This window comes from Pelodiscus sinensis, chromosome 7 (genome assembly GCF_052426305.1).
Source record: "Pelodiscus sinensis isolate ZL-2025 chromosome 7, ASM5242630v1, whole genome shotgun sequence".
NCBI classification, from domain to species: Eukaryota; Metazoa; Chordata; order Testudines; family Trionychidae; genus Pelodiscus; species Pelodiscus sinensis.
Genome location: NC_143058.1, coordinates 46751014 through 46771452, shown reverse-complemented (window position 1 = coordinate 46771452; position 20439 = coordinate 46751014). Strand labels below are relative to the sequence as shown.

Genomic DNA, 20439 nt, shown 5'->3' with positions numbered 1-20439 from the left:
AAACTAGAAAAAATATAATTATTTCTGACATTTTTAATAGCTACCTTAGCAGAGGTCAAACATTGATGTCCTTGTTTTCCCTAGAAGTTGTCATTCTGAGACACATTTTTGGGACCCTGAGAAGAAATCTGCATGGATGATGCTCATGCTGTACCTGTTTTGTTCATTGAAAGGAAGTCTTCACTCTCCAACACAGTTTAAGTTTTATCTTTCACAAGTATTACAGTTACCTCATTGTTTTTAATTTCTCAAGACAATACAAAGAAATCTTTGTAAAAAGTTCCTTTAACTTTATTACATTGTTACTATTTCATTTCAAGATGGTGGTACCCTACATTTGATAAAACTGTAGGCACACTCCTAATTTATCCATCTGATTTTGAATACCAATCTCTTAAAAGGACCAGATCACCCCGTAAACACATAGACTTTCCTGAAGCCTGAACAGAGAGTAATTTTTGCATTGCTTGCTCTATGTAGTCAAAAAGTTATCCTGTAGCGTGTAATACAAATTACTTCCTTTTGTCTCTCGGCTAGAAGGATCTGAAAACATTGTTTCTAACATATGAATAAAAACTTATTAAAAGATTTTTGGAAAGATCAAAGAGAAACTTTTAAAACCAGTAGATTTTCATTTATTTTTATTTTTAAACAAAGATACAATATTGTTCCAAGGTCACTTTAATATTTAATAGCCTATATGGCATTTAAATGGCAATATCTCAGAAATCCTTTTATGTTAAATGTATTCAGTGAATTCTATAAATACACAAAATGCAGTTTGAATTTGCCTTGCTCCAGAATGTTTCAGAAGCATCAAATAGGTTCTATTACACACATTTTCAATTTCAAAGACATTATCATCAGCAGTTAAACAATGAAATCAAAACTCGTCTCAGAAATGTAGCCTCCCCAGCAAATGAAGCATTTAACTTGGAAGATAACCTTTTGAGGATCTGGATGCAGCACTTGCAGAGCTGTCTTTATCATGATCCTCAAAATAGTGTTGTTCTATTCTCCTGCAAAAGTCCACAAGGTTGCTGTAGTTTTTCACTTTTTCAGAGAGTTCATCACTGGTCAGCTGAGTGGTAAGAATCGTGAATAGATGTCCAAAAACCAAAGCGTCTAACTCAGTTGGCCTATAAAAGAGACAGAAAAAAAGGACCTCTGGGAATCAGAAAACACTGAAAACCCTACTGTACTTGGATTTTTTTAAGCATTAACTCAAAAAACTCCATGTATTGTCACAAAGTACTCAAGCATATCATATTTAACCAAACTAAACTCAAGATTTAACAAATGCATAAAACTTTAATACAGTTGAACCTCAGAGTTACGAACACCAGTTACAAACTGACCAAACATACATCTTGTTTGGAACCAGCCATTGGAAAGCAGCAGAGACCAAAAAAGAATTTAAAAAAAGCAAATACCATAGAATCACAGAACACTAGAACTGGAAGGGACCTTGAGAGGTCATCAAGTCCAGTCCTCTGCCCTGATGTCTGTCTAACCTGCTCTTAAATATCTCCAGTGATGGAGATTCCACAACCTTCCTAGGCAATTTATTCCAATTTAACCAGCCAGACAGTTAGGAAGTTTTCCTAATGTCCAACCTAAACCTCCCTTGCTTCAGTTTAAGCCCCTTGCTCCTTGTACTATCCTCAGAGGCCAAAGAGAACAATTTTTCTCCCTCCTCCTTGTAACACCCTTTTAGGTACTTGAAAACTGCTATAATCAGGGCTCGACAAATCAGTGTATCTACTCGCCCGTGGCGAGTAGATTTCAGCCGGTCGCCCCGTTCACTGGCGGCATGCAGGCCTGGCTCATGCGCAGTACAGGGCTGGTGAGTGGATTTCACTGCAGTTTGTCAAGCCCTGGCTATAATTACGCTGACCATATGTCCCAATTTTTCCGGGACTGTCTGGAATTTAAATTCTCTGTCCCAGTGACCCATCAAGTAGTAAAATGTGCCAGAAAGCCCCGCCAGACATTTCACTACTGGATTGGGACACAGGAGCCGTGCAGCAGCCTCTTCTCCCTCCTCACCAGCAGGGCACTTAGAGCAGCCAGGCCGGCTTCTAGTGCACCCCTCTCATTCTCCCTCCTTTCATGGTGACTGCCTCTGACGCATGGGTCCTGGTCCGGGGGCCCTGCCTCCTTCTCCTCCAAGCTGCCTTGGAGTCCCAGCAGGAGCCACGTGGAGCCCAAGTAGGTGCTGCGGGGCAGGGCGTGCTTGGGCTTAGGAGGTGTCAGGACTGGAGCGGAGGCCCCTGTGGTGGTATTTTTAGTGCTGCAGTCTGGGTCCTCGCAGGCAGTCCTGGCTCCAATTGGAGTCAAGTGGCAGCGATGCAAGGTGCGTTCCAGCCAGGGTAGCCTCACTGGGATGGGCCTTGTGCGGCTGCTGCTTAACTCCAGCTGGAGCCAGGGCTGCTCACAAGGACCTGGACAGTGGCACAAAAAATAGCATCACAGGGGCCTCTGCTCCATCCCCAGCAAGCAGTCCTGCCCCAGGAGCAGCTGGGGCCAGCGTTGCAGGGGCCTCTGGGGCCACACTGCAAGCTCCAGCCCCCGCAAACTGGAAGGCAGAAGGGGAGGGAAAGGGCAGAAGGAGAACTAAGGGGAATGGGAGTCAGGAGAGGAAGGGGGCAGGACAGGAGAAGAAAGGGGAAGGCACCAAGGGATGCAGGAGAGACAAATGTCAGGGAGTCAAGAGGAGACAACGAAGAAAAGGACAGGAGGGGGGAGCAGAGGGAAGGTGTCAGTGGGGGTGGGAGAAGGGAGAGGACAGGGTGATGCTGGGAGAGGAAAGGGGAGGAACAATGGGGGCAAGAGGAAGGAAGAGGGGAGGAGTGGGTGCCAGAAGAAGAGGGGTTGAAAGGAGGGGTGGACATGAGGAAGGCAGAGGATGGAGCAAGTAATGTCTGAGGGCACAGAGTGGCATGAGGAAAACTGGGTCAGAGTGTGATGAAGGGGTGGGGACCAGGGAGAAAGCAGGCAAGAAGGGCAGGGTCAGTCAGGGAAGGGGGAGGCACCAAGAAGGTGCAGGTGCCAGTGGATTGTGGGGGTGAAGCAGAAGGGCAGAGAGGAGGGCGGGTTACCAGAGGGCAGAGAAGAGAGGCAGGGCAGGTGGGTAGAGGAAGGTAGAGGAGGGATAGCTACAGATGGTGATGGGGAGGGGTAGCTACAGATGATCAGAGTGGGGCTAGAGGAGGAGTGCACACAGGGGGAAGAAAAGGGCTGAAGGGAGTGAGAAAGGCAGATGTCAGACAGCAGAGGGTAGGGCTGGGGAGCAGCAGGCACCAGGGGAGCAGACAGGGCGAGGGGAGGGCAGGAGATATGGCAGCAGAGGGAAAAGGGAGAGGTTTATAAGATATTTATTAATAACTTGGGTGTCACAGCGGGGCACATCCGAACAAGCGCATATGAACTCAATACTGGTGCACAAGACAAAATTCATTCCACTCATGGGAGGAAAATTTTAGAAGGACCACTTCCCCTCTCCCCCCCCCCCCGGAGTTAATGCAATGCAAATTGGGTTAATGCAACTGCAGGATAGTTGCATGAGGGGTAATGTGGGGACCAAACTCATCCCTACTGGTAGGAGGAGGTCTTAGAGGGGTCACACGATACCTTTTACTTCTGGTCATGTGTCCATTGACCCAGGGGCTGGGACTTCTTGTGGTAGGGGGTGTGACTAATGGGGGAAAGTGGCGTGACTTATGTGTCCCTAATTTTGGTACAGAAAATATGGTCACCATAGCTATAATGTCCCCTCTTAGTCTTCTCTTTTCTAAACTAAACAAGCCCAATTCTTTCAATCTTCCTTCATAGGTCATGTTTTCTAGCCCTTTAATAATTTTTATTGCTCTTCTCTAACCTTCTCCAATTTCTCCACATCTTTCTTGAAATGTGGTGCCCAGAACTTGTCACAATACTCCAACTGAGGCCTAATCAGCACAGAGTAGAGCAGAAGAATGACTTCTCGTGTCTTGCTCACAATACTCCTGGTAATGCATCCCAGAATCATGTTTGCCTTTTTTTCCCCAACAGTGTCACACTATGCTTATAGTCCACTATGACCCCTAAATCCCTTTCTGCAGTACTCCTTCCTAGACAGTCGCTTCTCATTCTGTATGTGTGAAACTGATTGTTCCTTCCTAAGTGGAGTACTTTGCATTTGTCTTTATTAAACTTCATCCTATTTACCTCAGACCATTTCTCTAGTTTGTCCAGATCATTTTGAATTTTGACCCGATTCTCCAAAGCACTTGCACCCCTCCCAGCTTGGTATCCTCTGTAAACTTAATAAGCATACTCTCTATGCCATCATCTAAATCGCTAATGAAGATATTGAAAAGAACCAGTCCCAAAACAAATCCCTGCGGAACCCCACTTGTTATGTCCTTCCAGCATGACTGTGAACCGTTAATAACTACTCTCTGAGAATGGCTATCCAGTCAGTTATGCTCCCACCTTATAGTAGCTCCATCAAGGTGCCAAATGCCTTAGTAAAATCTAAGTACACCACATCCACCATTTCTCCCTTATCCACAAGACTTGATATCCTAATCAAAGAAAGCTCTCAGACTGGTTAGAAGTGACTTTTTCTTTTCAAATCCACGCTGGCTGTTACCTAGCACCTTATTATCTTCCAGATGTTTTCAGATGAATTCCTTAATTACTTGCCCCATTATCTTCCCTGGCACAGAAGTTAAACTGACTGATCTATAGTTTCCTGGGTTGTTCTTATTTCCCTTTTTATAGATGGGCACTATATTTGCCCTTTTCCAGTCTTCTCGAATCGCTCCCGACTTCCATGATGGCTAAAGGCTCAGGTCCTTGAGTATTCTAGAATGCATTTCATCAGGCCCTGATGACTTGAAGACATCTAACTTTCCTAAGTAATTTTTAACTTGTTCTTTTTTATTTTAGCTTCTAGATCTACCCCATTTCCACTAGCATTCATATGTTAGGCATGATATAGTACTGCACTGTAGTAAACAAACTACAGTAAACTTCTGATAATCTGGCACCTTTAGGACCCAGGGGGTGCCGGATTATCAGATATGCTGGACTATCAGAAGGGGGGGCTATGAGGGGTCTGGAGTGAGGTGGGAGGGGATGCCACCCCAGACCCCTCATAGCCCCCCCTTACGATAGTCCGGCTCTGCCCCAGGCGTCCCTGATTCAGCCGCTGCTGGTCAGTTTCAGCAGCACCTGAATCGGGGATGCCTGCAATAGAGCAGCTGGGGTGCTTCCGGGTTGGTCCCGCAGCGCTGAGGGGCGGCGCTACGGCACCAACCCAGCAGCACTTCAGCTGCTCTTGGGGACGCCTGGGACAGAGCAGCTGGGGTCCTGCTGGGTTGGTCCCGCGGCACCATCCTTTGGCGCCGCGGGACCAACCTGGCAGCACTCCAGCTGCTCTGCCCCAGGCATCCCCAAGAGCAGCTGGGGTGCTGCCAGGTTGGTCCCGCAGCCCCGAGGGGCAGCGCTACGAGACCAACCCAGCAGCACCCCAGCTGCTCTGCTCCCGGCTTCCCCGATTCAGCTGCTGGTCAGTTTCAGCAGCAGCTGAATGGGGGAAGCCTGTCCGGCTGCCCCAGCACTTCTGGGTTCCTGATGGTGCCGGACCATCAGGAGTCCCGGAGCATTGGATGCCGGACTAATGGAGTTTTACTGTACTAAAAATATAAAGGGAAAGTTTCTAAAAAAAGATTTGACAAGGTCAGAAAACTGTTTCTGTTCTTGTTTCATTTTTCTTACGCATAGGATTGTATTAGTTAATGTTTAAACTTTTGAAAGAACAGCTGTTTTGTTCAGAGCTATGAATAACGTCGATTCCTAAGGTATTCAGAACACTGAGATTCTACTGTATTTTATATAAACACTAACAAATTTTGGCCTGAATTCTCAATGTGCTGCTCAATTTCCCATTAACAGATTTTTTTTTTGGGGGGGGGGGGGGGTGTTTTCCCTCCAAACAGTGAAAAGGTTACAATATATGTTTTCATAAAATGAATCCAGTCTACTCTCTGACTCATTTGTCCAACACCAACTGTTCCTCACTTTTGAGTTTTGTGGGAACAGAGTATATTTTCCCAGTCCCTTCTGCAGATCAATGTTCCCTTTAAGATTTTTTCATCCATGTGTGGATTTTTCCATTTGTGTGCAGAATAAATTTTTCTACCTGCACTGCTACATGTGCAAATGTGCACCATCCAGTAGAAACACCTAATCACCTCGGTGGCATCTCAATTTTTCCTGAGTGGCTGCAGAAGTGCACAGCTTACAGGGAACACTGTTGCGGATACTGTGCATAACAAAACTACCCATTCCAGCTGAATAGTACTCTTCAAAATAGCAACCCCCCCCCCCCCACACACTCCAGGACTCTTCAGCCACCAAAACTTCCTTGACTTGTGAGAAAAAGTAACTTCATGGTAGTAGCACATAGGGCCATCTCTTTTTTATTCAAAAAACCCCAAACAAATGGAAATGAACACTGTAACCAAAGCCACCACTATTCAAGAAACCATCGTCCTCCTTTGGATAAGTCTGCAGTCATACCCATGGCTGTGCATACAACTCTTCCATAGCTTGACCTTAATGAACTTTTTGCAGCACTGATCCATATACAAACATAAAAAAAAAAAAAACCATTGTCTTTAAGTACATTTAACAATTTAACAATTTGCTTCGTTAATGTCTGAGAACTACATACCAACTATTAATGAACTAGAAAAATATTTTATGAAACTAATTACTGAGAAACTATTTACAGACAAAAAATATTAAACAATTTAAAGGCTTAACGTCCAGTTAACATTCCTAAAATAGCAATCCTGACACACATACCGCCTTTACAAAAGACAATTCAGAATGCCTCAAAAATGAATAGCTGCAATCCCGGTTCAGTTTGTTCTCTACTGCTATGTAATCCTACAGCACTCACTCTCATCCAATTACATTGCCCACCTAACCTTAACTTTGCCCAGTCTTCAGAGGCAAAGAGGCAAAAAAACACAGTATTGCAGCCTGCTACTTGTGGCACTTCTCCATCCCCACCTAATGATCTGGAGATCAGAAAATGGATTTTCTTCAGGTTGGTCCAAACCAAGACGTAACAAACAGTGGAAGTAAACTTAACCTATGGGAAAACCCAAACAATCCAATATATACTCACTCAATTTCCCACGTCCTACTTGCTTTCTGATTCTGTGACATGGCTGAACAAGACAATTGCTTCTTTCCCCCCCTTCCACTTTCCCACCCTCAGGCTCTCACTGGCTCATTCACATATATTATACTTGGAATGTACATTCTTTATGCAACTTCATGGTCCATATGCCATGCTGATGGGTGCAGTCCATGAATACATTGCACCTTAGTTTAAATCCACAATTATTAAAAGAATATTGTGAGGAAGTACGCATTTGCAACTTGGAGGTGACGGACAATAGCAAAGGACAGATTTGGGCTTGTGATGGCTGTTCTGAAAAAGCCCAGAAGGAGTGCTCTCCTACACAATCATTACTATGCAATCAATCCTTTGTTGGAAGAAGACCAGCATTTCCTCACAGTCATATGACGTCACAGACATCTTCATGCTAACCCAACTCAGAGTATGTCTACGCTGCAATCCAAGGTATGAATGAAGCATGGACACACTTAGCTGCATCATCTTTACATGCAGTAGCACAGCTAAAAACAGTAGCCTGGATATGGAGGCAGAGACTTCAGCACAGGCTAGCAGCATGAGTATTTACTCAGGGTTCCCAGCATGCTTATTCAGGCCTTGCTGCTATTTTTAACTGTGCTACCACCCATAAAGCTAGTGTGACATGTCCACCTGGGGTGCAATCACATCTTGGGCTGCAGTGTAGACCTACCCTCCCTCACCACTGGGTCACTTGAATTAAACTGTGCAGGAAGTGCTGTGGATCAAAATACATCACATTCATTCTACTTATGATATAGTCGGGTCCTTAAACTAATAGGTACCATATGTGAAACACCAACATATATAATATAATTGCATGGATTCTTGCTTAGTTACCTATGAAAACTTCAGGTTTCATTATATGTTTTTAACTTATAGATATTGTATATTTCTGTATCTAGAGAAATATGAATATTTTATGGAAACTTAGTATCTTTGGTAATATTTACAATTCCTTTTAATCTCAGAAATTCTTATATGTGCATTTCCCACCTGTTCCTTGACTGTTCATAAGGTATTAAAATAAGGCAAAAATAATCCCCTATGTTCTGAAGAGTAATATAACTACAGTGCATTACACTTCCATATAAAATAACTTACTGCTTATTGAAGAAATATGGTTGTGTTCCCAGTCTTTGAGACAGAGCTTGACAACACTGATCTACATCTTCCAACACCTAAAACCAAACAAAAGATTAGTACCTAAATAATCAGATGAGAACACAATTCTCTACAAAGTAGCTCCCTTATTGTTTACATAACAGAAGACATTTGTAATAAATGACTAAATTAACTATATAGACCATAGATATTATAGACTCAGATTACATATCTTATTTTCATATTTAAAATGACAACTATATTTATTGTTAACATAATGAAAGTTGTTAACATTTCCTGAGTAATTGGGTTAAAATTAATGCATTAAACTTTACTCCTCAACTTCTTTGCATTTTCTTGGAAAATAATTTTTCTCCAAAATAACTGTCACAATCCAGAAAAGGGACCCCCATTATCTCCACATGGGAATCAGAGTCCCTGGCTGGTAATCCCTTTTCAGTATAATGGTCTAAACTCACATAAACTGACATTAAGCATAGAAATACATATTCATGAGAAAACATCTTTCATTTTTCTCAGGCTGCATGTGTGATTTAAAGTTTATTGCTGTTCAAGCCAGAGACATGGATTCCGCAGACAATTGTTTTAAATGTACGGAGTTGCACAATACATATATTTTATGAAACACTGGAAATAAATTATTATATTGCTTCTCTGGATTTTTGACACTTTTGATATTGTGTGTATATATATTTCAAAGCTTGGAGGTGGTTTTAAAGAAACCAAAAGAATCCAACTCTAGCTATTATTTGACTGACCTGTTCAAGTGACTTGCCAGCCCATCCAATGGCTTTCATCTTACGTCTGACCTCCCATTGTTTCTGATAGGTCAAAATGCGATTGAGAGGCCAAGGATAAGGGGACCCATATCTTGGATGAGTAATCTTTGTTTAAAAAAAAATACATTTTTAAAAAAAAAAGCAGGTAAGACTGCCATTTACAAAATAGCTATGGATTACAAGGCATTTACACACTGATTTTTGTAAAATATTAAGAAGTTATTCTGCACAGAAATTCATAGTTTACTAGATTACCTTAAAAATATATAAAAACATATAAACTTTGCAGTCCGCTACCTTCAGTAATGACACACAGCCTCCCTAAAATGTATAAGCAAGCAAAATTAAAGTGAAAAACTATATCATTAATGGTATAAACCTCAATGTTTCATTTATGAGTAGGGACTTGCAATTGTGAGCAAAAGTGTTTTCTCATTAAATTTTAATTAAGATAAATGCTGCAGAACCACTCACCTCCTCTACCGTAGTATCATCACACCACTGCAGATACAACTGGGGGGGGGGGGGGAGGAAGAGAGAGAAGAGGAAAGAACACTTCTTTATTCTGAAATTTTAGTTAGAAATAATTCATGCAGTCTACCTACTGAGGTTCTCTCTTAAGTTAAATTAACAACCTATCCCACATATATTTTAAGTCTACCAGTACCTTCTACCAACACGGAAGGGAAGCTAATTGTGACACTTGCAAGACAAAAACCTAATCACTAGTTCTCTTTAAGAACAGACACCAGATCAGATTTGAAATGAAGATGGCATTCAGAACATGCTATATAACAGTAGTCCTCAAACTTGTGTACTGGTGACCCCCTTTCACATAGCAAACCTCTGAGCAAGACAACCCCTGCTCCCCCCATTGTAAATTAAAATAAAAACACTTTTTTATATAGATTTAACACCGTTATAAATGCTGGAGGCAAAGCAGGGTTTGGATTGAAAGCGGACAGCTCGCAATGCCCTCCCCGTCCCTGCCCTCCCCCAATCCCCCTGTAATAACCTCATGATCCTCCTCAAGGGTCCTGATCCCCAATTTAAGAATTCCTGTTAATTTTTTTTACATCTACATGGTTAGTTTTCATAAACTCACCATTTTTTTACAAAAAAAAATCAAGTCCAATTGAAAAAATTTCCATATGGCTATGTAAAGAGAGCACAGAGAACATGGAGTTCTGTTCTTGTCAGGACTGTAGCCTATGAGTTGATGGACTATTTCCCAATCTAAGAACTTGAAAAAATAAAATACAACTATTTTCCACATGAGAAAAATCCTTCTATTTTTGCCCATTTATCACCTATTCACAAAAAACAACAAATTATTATGGTTTGCTGTACCTCTGCTGTCAATAGCATATTATTGACTAATTCCATGTAGGCTTTCATCTCAGCTTTTTGGACTTCATCCAACCCATCACTGAGTGAATGGCCCTAAGGGGGCAAAAGAATATACAACCCTGTAAGAAAGAATATTACAATACTCAGCTAGGGCTTGTGCCAAAGCCCACAGAAGTCAATGAGTAGGTCTTGATCTCCCTATATAGTTCATTAAATTGTAAAATAGATGAATAAATATTATGAATTACCTTCCATACTAATATTACCTTCAATATTAAAGAGAAAATTTTACATTGCAATATAGTCAAATACTAAAGACAAATGTAGATTTATTTTCAGCTACAGAACTACTGTGCAATTTTTTTTCAGCTGTGTTCAGCCTGATATCATGGCTTCACTATTATTATGATTTCTTCTGTGTGAAGAAGTAAGTTGATGACACAGTTTATCAAAATAAGCCACTTAATAAGCAGATGTGTTACAAGGAGAGAAAAAAGTACAAATACAAACATATATTAGCTGAAATTTCAAGACTTAAGCAAGAAAAGACTATGTCTTTTCTAAGAATACTAAATGTGGAAGGCAAAAAAGGAGTGTATTTATAAGGTTTAGGTTATTTTCCAGCTCCCTGTTAATATTAAATCCTGCACTGATTTCTGTAATTTGAATAAATGCCAGAAGAAAATACTCCCATCATACTACCACAATCCCCCAGTACACCGTATTTTCTACCATTTTTATACTCTCTTGAAACAAATTACTGTACATAAGAGTAAGATAAAAGATTGCAAAGGCTAAAAAGAATGACTATTGTATCTATCAGTTACTGATCAAATACATTTGATATCCTTACCTTGGCTTTTACAAACTGGACTATGGGACCAAGTTCAGATACTACTTGATTTCCTACACGAATAAAGGGTACTTTTCCTGCAGTGAGATACAGTATAATTTCAGTAAATGAAAGCTTTCTACAAATTACTTTTGAAATCTTGGCTTTGAAGTTTTTCTCTCTAATGCAGTGACTCTCAAACTTTTCACCATCGAACCCCCTTCCCTACACTTTGGGGTAGAGGAGCAACGGACAGGAGTAAGGAAGCTGAGGTTGAGGACGTAGGTGGGGCTGGGTCAGAGCTGTGCCTGAGGGAATGAGTGAGAAGGGTGTTGAGGCTCAAGCTGTGGCTTGGGCTTGGTGCAGCACCTTGGTGGGAGCAGGTAGCCAGGGCTGCAGAACCACAATGAGGCTGAGATAGGAGCCAGCAGCTAGGGCTGGCGCTGGAGGCAGTGCTGGAGAAGTGCTGGGACAGAGCACAGCTGTGGGGCACTGCCTTCCTGCCCTGTGGCGGCTGGCCCTTGTCGCACCCTGCCCCCCTGAAAGTTCCTCCCTGCCCTCCTCTGGAGGTGTGCATCACAGTTTGTGGACCACTGCTCTAACAAATATTTGCAAGCTTCAGGGGGTAGCCGAGTTAGTCTGTTACAGGAAAAAAAACAACAAATGGTCTGGTAGCACTTTAGACTAACAAAACATGTAGATGGTATCATGAGCTTTCGTGGGCAGAGCCCACTTCTTCAGATGACCGGAGTTATGAGAAGGGGATATGAAAACTCAAAATAAAACTCGAAATCTTCCTCTACTCCCCCCTCCCCTTCCCTGCTCCTATTTATTTTGAGTTTTCATATCCCCTACTCATAACTCCGGTCATCTGAAGAAGTGAGCTGTGCCCACGAAAACTCATACCACCATCTACATATTTTGTTAGTCTATAAAGTGCTACCAGATCATTTGTTAAATATTTGCAAGTTACTGTACAAATTTATAAGTCTCAATTCACTAATTAATCTTGAATTGCTGGGAAAATTGTTAGTTCAATATTTCCCCACAGCACTACTGTGGAAATCCCGGGGAAGTAGATGGAGTACTTGGGTGTCTTTACAAAACACCTACTTCACAGATACCATCTTTTAACAGCAGTATATATACTGTAAGAATGTAAGTGACTAGTCGACTATCCGATACACATAAGCTTACTGGATAGTTGACTAGTGATGCGACTCGTTGCTTCCCCCACCTTGCTGCCTCTATCAGAGAGAGGCAACAAGAGGGGGAGCAGGAGCTGCTGCTGGGGGGGGAAGTCAGCTTAAAAGCCGATTCCCCCCCAGCCACGTCTTTGCGGTGGGCAGGGAGGTAAAGGCACAGCGGGAAACATCATGAGCAGGGAGGCAAGCAGTCTTCGCTCAAACCGGTTCTGCTGCAATTCTGCCCAGCGGGGCCCTCGTACATTCCAAAGACTCACGCACCACCGCAGGGAGCACAGGGCCAGCAGGGAAGTCCCCGCTGGCCCCGTGTTCCCTGCTGGGCTTCTGCTTTTGAACTGTGGCAAGAGCCTTGCTACAGTTCAAAGGAGGAGGCACCCTTATTAACTAACAGTAGAGTTGATGGAAATCTCATTGACTATTCGATTAGTTAATTAATCTAAATGTAACATCCCTAGTATACAGTGCTATGTAAATTGAAGAACATTTATATTATATGCAATATGTTATAATATAATGTTATTTAATGATCTCAACATGAATGAGGAGATGTTGGACTTTTTTTTTTTACATTAGTAAATGCAGTTCACTGAATTTGATATGAGACAATAATGGAGTATGCCCAAAAATGAAACAAGTCACAGTACACAACAGGCTCTGATGGAGCACAACAGGACAAGGAAAATGAGGATAGCAAAATATGTCCTCATAGAATATTTTTAAAAGAACAAACCAAAATCAAGTATTATTTACAGGGCTTTAAAAAGTAATATGATTTGAAAGATACCCCTGGAAAGATTAAAAAGTCCAACCCTATCCCAAAATGCTCTGCACGTACTGCTAGATCTAGTTCAAACAGAGTTCACAATAACAGCAGGTTCAGTCATGGTATTTATCATGAGATTCACTCCTCTCTGATTCACAGTCATCCAAAGGGTAACAGATGATGTGCACTGCACCAACAAAAGCCTCATCTGCATCCATATGATGAACTATTACAAAAGACGGGCAAAGTTTTCTGAATTGCAAAAATGCAATGGTTTACTAGCATATAAGAATGATCTGTTGATATTCCTACAACCTCAGTAAGCATGTGACTCCCTCAAAAAAAGGATCTAGTTATGGAAAGAATTGTTACAAAGTATCCTGCACAAATGTTGAGATGCACAGTGGACAACCACTGCAATCAGTTTGGGCATTTTTTTCAGGAGTGAAAAATGTTGATGAATATTCTGTTGCAGTAGGAATTAATTTTAATATTGTTAAAATGATATTGAAATAAACAGAAAAACAAGCAGAACACTGTGCAAAAATAGTAGAAACAGAGGCTCTTAGGAGAATGAATAAACCACCACGTTTATATGCCTACCTGTATTTAAAATGGAATCATTATGACAAATAGAATATGCTAAATGTGATCAGTACAGAGCAACTGTCATCAGCTCATGTCAGCCATACCCTTTGTCCATTATTTAGTCAGTGGTCTAGGGGAAAAAAGCTTCAGATGCAAGTAATGGTGGATTAGATGCATCACTGTGGCTGGAGAAGGAGGATTGGAAAATACAAGCATCACCACTTCTATTTCCCTGAACGTAAGATACTGGCTTATTTCTGCAAGCAGTCCAGCATTTGAAACCATTGGGTTTATTTTGAAAGGCTTATTTAAAAAAAAAAAAAAAAAAAAAAAGCAATGTTTGGTAATTCTTGTAGCAAAACCTAAAGCATTTAATAAAGACAGGATTCCAGCTGATTTTTCCCTCTCAGACTAAGGAGGATCAGAGCTAATGTACAGTGTGCAAAAAGACCCATGCAGGCAGTCATTTTTATTGCTGCATACTTGAAACAAAAATTGTAGAAGTAGCTTAATTTAACTCACACAAATGGTTCCTATTGCAATGAAGAATTTTAAGACATCAGAACTGTGTTGAACATTCAGCAATTTTTTTCTAGTAATCCTTTAGATGAGAGTGTTTAGAAAATTCCAACAGAATTTGGAATACCATAAGTATCAAATACTGAATCTGCATTTTTTTGCAAATGGTCTTTTGAATCAGAAGAGGACATAAGCACCACTCTTGTTCTGGGGACTGACAGTTTGTCCATGATCTGTCTGCAATTATCAACACTCTGATAATCACCTTCCTACTACATAATATAACAAAAGACATTTCTTCCCACCCTTAAAACTATGGAAAATGGAACACCAATCATTGGACAATAGGGTATTCCCAGGGATATCAAGATCAGTAGAAACACTTCTGCAGTACAGAAATCTCTTGGCTTGAGAAGGCCAAAAGTCTGTAGGTATTTTCGGAGAATGTTATACCCAGACTTCTGAGCAATCAAGTACATGAATCCACTGTATGCCCACAATTTAAAATATGCAACAGTACATTTTAAATATATGCATTTGTTCTCATTCACTATTGAAGAAAAACTGCAGTAGACTAAGGAAAAAATAGAGGCAACCCACATACACTAGCACTGACTGGCTGTTATCTGCAAGATGAGGTGCTGTTGCCATGGTATCAAAACATAGGTACTAACACAGTAATTTAAATGAACACCACACTTACCAGATGGGGACATATATTCTGCATTTGCCCTACAAACCACCTGGACTGGCAGATTGCACATTTGCAAAAAGGCCTGAAAACAAAGAGAAGCACAGAAAAAGGAAAACATGTATTAGCTGTTAGCAAAAACATGAATTTTTTAATATATTAAATTTGTACTTAGCACAATGTTTATAAATTATCAATATCTGTATTCTGTTTTAGGGAAAAGCAAAAAAAGGAAAGAAAGAAAAATTAAAAACTTCATTTAATAACGGTGTACAAAAATATTGCCCAAAATCATTAGTAAGAATTCTTCTATTTAAAAAAGTTGTGTCTATTTTTCCCATTTGATGGTAGCATTTGACTATTAAAGTTACTGTTGTTTGCAAGTCACGAACTACCAATCTAAGTGACATTTTGTCAACCTGAACATTGGGGCACGTACCTTTTGTGGTAAATATTGACTATGGACAAGCACCAGCATGTGTTACATCTCTAGCATATTTTAATAAACACACACAAATTACAAGTCCTTCCACTGCCATATTTTCACTAGGCACCATTTTTATGATTTTTGCTTTGAACACCGTGGCTACATCTACACTGCACAATTATTTTGGAATAAGCTATTCTGGAATAGTTATTCCGAAATAGCTTATTTTGAAATAGCACGTCTATACTGCAGGGAAGCCTCAAAATTAGTCCAAGCAGGCTTCCCTAATGAATATGTGTTATCTCGATTTAGAGCCCCAGGAAGAATAACTTAGAATGGCCCTGGTGAGGGGCTATTTCGAAATAGCAGAAGTGGTGCATCTACACATGCCTTATTTCGAAATAGCTATTTCGGAATAGCCATTATGCTTCATAGAATGAGGTTTACAGAAGCTGGAATAAGCTGTCTATTCTTTTGAAATTATTTCAAAATAATGAAATTGCTGTATAGATGCTCACATAATTATTTCAGAATAATAGCCGTTATTCTGAAATAACTTTGCTGGGTAGACACAATGGTAGGCAACCTGCAGCCCACAAACTGCATGCGACCCATTGTATGTGTGGCCGGCAAGACATTTTGTTTACTGTTGCCTACACATAGGGTTTCCAGATTCTGCTGCTTTCTGTCTACATAGTTTTCTCCTTACCAGTATTGCTAAAGTTAAACAAAATGTAATGCAAGTGCATGTGAAGTGAGGTGAGTGTTAACTGTACACAACATGGACTGTGAGAGCCATGCGCTCCCTATGCATTCAATTAAAGTGATTCTATGGTTCAATCGGTCCACCTCACAAATTCTAGGTACACAAGCCAGTTGGCAAAACTACCTTATCCCAGGAGAACATCATGGTTACGACAATCAGGTGGCCCACCGAGATTAAGGAAAACAACTCATACAGCCCACTCATTTCCCTAGGTTGCCAATCACTGGTTTATTACCTGTAGAGTTTACTGGAATTAAGTGCATCATTGACCGACATAATTTTTTTAATCTACCTATAACCCTGGACAAACCAATTTCTACAGGATACAAATTTTTGTTAGCTGAAATCATCAGCATAAAGTACTTAGAATGTTTCCCTGCAAGAACAAAATACTTTGTGAAAGTTAACTCACTTCTGATAATGAGAGCATAATAAGTATAAATAACCTCTCAAGCTCAGTGATGAGGATCACAGTGTTAAATACTTTTGTGTATTTGGCATTCACCTTTGTCTGTGAAAAGGCCAAAATCTCACATTCCAAATCTGAAAGCTATTAATCGAGATTCGAGCCCATTGGTACTTTCTGAACAAAGGAACAAAACAGTTACATTAGTTTTCAAGACAATCTATTGCACATGAATAAAAGCTTCACTATGATTTCAAGGATGGTATATAGACTTAACACACATGCATGACAGCGTCACCGACATAGCAGTCTCTAGGAGTCTATCTGTTATATGTAATACTGGCAGACCAGGTTCTGGCTCATGCCAGGGTCTCCCTGTCTCACCTGAACACTGACAAATACATAGTTAGAATCAGTCTGGCTCACCTTTGTATTAACTTAAAAAACAACAAATGGTCCTGCAGAACCTTAGGGTATGTCTACACTGCCACCCTAGTTCGAACTAGGGTGGCTAATGTAGGCATTCTAAGTTGCAAATGAAGCCCGGGATTTAAATATCCCGGGCTTCATTTGCATCTTGCCGGGCGCCACCATTTTTAAATCCCCCTTAGTGCGGACTCCGTGCCCACGGCTACACGTCGCACGGAGTAGGTAGTTCGAATTAAGCTCTCTAATTCGAACTACCGTTACTCCTCGTGGAACGAGGTGTACCGGTAGTTCGAATTAGAGAGCCTAATTCGAACTACCTACTCCCTGCCGCGTGTAGCCGCGGGCACAGAGTCCGCACTAAGGGGGATTTAAAAATGGCGGCGCCCGGCAAGATGCAAATGAAGCCCGGGATATTTAAATCCCGGGCTTCATTTGCAACTTCGAATGCCTACATTAGCCACCCTAGTTCGAACTAGGGTGGCAGTGTAGACATACCCTCAGAGACTAACAAAAAAATGTAGATAGAATCATGAGCTTTCGTGTGTACCCACCTCTTCAGATGAAAGGAGGAAAAAAATAGCAGAAAAAGAGGGGACATGGGGAGGGAAAGAGAAGGAAAAAAAAATCTTGTCAATTAGAGTGTCCGTGCTAAATGAGGCTAACAGAGTGGACTGTACGGAGTAAGGGTTATTTTGAAAGAAGGGGTTTCTTTCAAAATGACCGCGTCTACACGTCATTTTTTAATCTCGAAATAGGGTATTTAGAAATAGTAGCCGGACATGATTATGCATATGAAGAGCAGGAAATTCAAATCCACGCTTCACTTGCAATTTCAGTCGGCTGTATTTGCATTCCTCTCTCGAAAGAGGAATGCAGTGTAGACATACCCTAAGGCTACGTCTACACTGGCCCCTTTTCCGGAAGGGGCATGTAAATTTCATGAGTCGTCGTAGGGAACTCCGCGGGGGATTTAAATATCCCCCACGGCATTTAAATAAAAATGTCCGCCGCTTTTTTCCGGCTTTTAAAAAAGCCGGAAAAGAGCGTCTAGACTGGCCCCGATCCTCCGGAAAAAGCGCCCTTTTCCGGAGGCTCTTATTCCTACTTCAAAGTTAGGAATAAGAGCCTCCGGAAAAGGGCGCTTTTTCCGGAGGATCGGGGGCAGTCTAGACGTTCTTTTCCGGCTTTTTTAAAAGCCGGAAAAAAGCGGCGGACATTTTTATTTAAATGCCGTGGGGGATATTTAAATCCCCCGCGGAGTTCCCTACGACGACTCATGAAATTTACATGCCCCTTCCGGAAAAGGGGCCAGTGTAGACGTAGCCTAAGAGTATAGTCATTTTTAAATCCAGGTTTCTCTGTGTTCCCATTTTGAATATCTGATCTGTGTCCATTAATCCTTTGTCGTAGAGACTGTTCAGTTTGGCCAATATACATGGCAGAGGGGCATTGCTGGCATATGTCACATTAGTGGATGTGTAGTTGTATAAGCCTCTGATGTGGTGGCTTATATGGTTCAGTCCTGTGATGTCGCTTGTATAGATGTATGGACACAGTTGGCACCGGAGTTTATGCAGGGTTGGATTCATGGGTGAGTACGACTGAAGTGTGTTTCGTGATTGCTGGAAAGAATGTGTTTCAGGTTAGGGGGTCCATCTGTAGGCAAGGACTGGCCTGTTCCCCAAGGTCTGCGAGAGTGAGGGATCATTTTCCAGGATACGTTGTAGGCTCACCTTTGTATTAGCCTGGTTAAAAGAGATTACAGGATTATATAATACTAAGTTTAGTATTTGCCCTTTATTGAATGTTTGTGAGTTGCTAAATGCATTAATCTCACCTATAATGTATGTATACTATACTGTAAGGTAATATTTAAGAATTTGTATTGTAAACCTCCATGAATGAGAAAATCACCAGACAGGAGAGACAATAACTAATGTAAAGTGTTGGTCTCCAGCAGAAGATGTTACACACTGGCCAACAAGAAGTCCCATCAACACCAGACAGAGACAGACTATAGTGGAACATTAAAGAGAATAAAAGATTTTCATGATCTGCTTCCTCGCTCCGCCCCCCAATGATGAGTCATGCAATAAATTCCTTTCATCAACTCAGTTTGCAGTTCAAAGCATATGAGGAGAAGAGAATAAACATTTAACACGAAGGAACTGTATCTTCAGGGGTAGGTTTTTTAAGCATAAGCAAGGAATCCCCAACCGCTTATCTTGGGTTAGCCCTAAGGACATATAGGCTATGTCTACACTGGCACCCTTTTCCGGAAATGCTTAAAATGGAACAGTTTTTCCGTTATAAGTGTTTCCGGAAAAGCGCGTCTACATTGGCAGGATGCTTTTCCGGAAAAGCACTTTTTCCGGAAAAGCATCCATGCCAATGTAGACGCACTTTTCCGCAAAAAAGCCCCAATCGTCATTTTCGCTATCGGGGCTTTTTAGTGGAAAAGACTACTGTGCTGTCTACACTAGCCCTTTTCCGGAACAGTTTTTCCAGAAAAGGACTTTTTCCCGAACAGGAGCAGCATAGTTTTTCCGGAAAAACAATGACAATTTTACATTAGATCATCATTGCTTTTCCAGAAAAGCAAGCGGCCAGTGGAGACAGCTCGCAGTTTATTCCGGAAAAGCGGCTGCTTTTACAGAATAAGTGGCCCAGTGTAGACACAGCCATAGGGTTTTCATATTAATAAATCTGTTGGCGGTTTATTAAAGGATTGGTTACAAGCATTGTCTTTGATATGAGACCTAAAATGCAACTGACCTAGGATAAGAGACTACTCCCAATCTCAAAGGACCAATCTGACTATTGCTGTGACCCTTGGTGTAAGCGACCATCTATCACAAAGGTGGTCTTATCTGGGTGGCAAAACAGATTGGTGTAACCTAGCGGGATTAACTTTGACTCCACATTAAGGCTGTTCAGTGTGTGATTTGATGTACAAAATATTCTGCTATTCAGGCACAAGGGAGTTAGTTTAATGCATGACTTTACATTTTTTGGCGGAACATTTTTATATAATTACACTTCAGTAAATTAGTTCTAATTAGAACACACTTCCAAACCCTGGTTTCCTTCTCCTGATTTAAGTCAGAGTAAATTTTGCTCTCGTATTTTGTTGCTAGAACGATGCCAGAATTCTAAAAGAATAGGTCTCAAATAATTCTCAATTGATAGAGACTATGCTAAAACACCATCTGCACAAGTGGCATTTCCTTCCCTCCACTTCATTTAATCACCTCTAAAGGTTTAGTCTGGGAAGGGAGAACAAAGTTGGAGATTGTTCATAGGAGTGGGGATGGGGAAGAGCAAATTTAAGGAAGATTAA

At 41.3% G+C, this 20439-nt stretch overlaps 1 protein-coding gene across 2 annotated transcripts in view; it reads right to left on the bottom strand.

Moving 5' to 3' along the window:
* Window positions 1–619: 619 nt before the first annotated feature.
* The window catches only part of MTX2 (metaxin 2), a 71286-nt gene continuing 51466 nt past the window's right edge, over window positions 620–20439 (bottom strand). The window contains exons 4-10 of one of the 2 annotated variants that reach the window (XM_075933707.1): window positions 15084–15156; window positions 11327–11403; window positions 10474–10566; window positions 9598–9636; window positions 9103–9228; window positions 8324–8400; window positions 620–1139 (exon numbers count right to left, since the gene is read on the bottom strand). In XM_075933707.1, the coding sequence (XP_075789822.1) occupies window positions 929–1139; window positions 8324–8400; window positions 9103–9228; window positions 9598–9636; window positions 10474–10566; window positions 11327–11403; window positions 15084–15156 (696 nt within the window). In that variant the 3' untranslated portion in view covers window positions 620–928. Of the gene's footprint in view, window positions 1140–8323; window positions 8401–9102; window positions 9229–9597; window positions 9637–10473; window positions 10567–11326; window positions 11404–15083; window positions 15157–16769; window positions 16848–20439 lie in introns of both variants that reach the window. The other variant, XM_075933708.2, reaches the window with a different exon arrangement.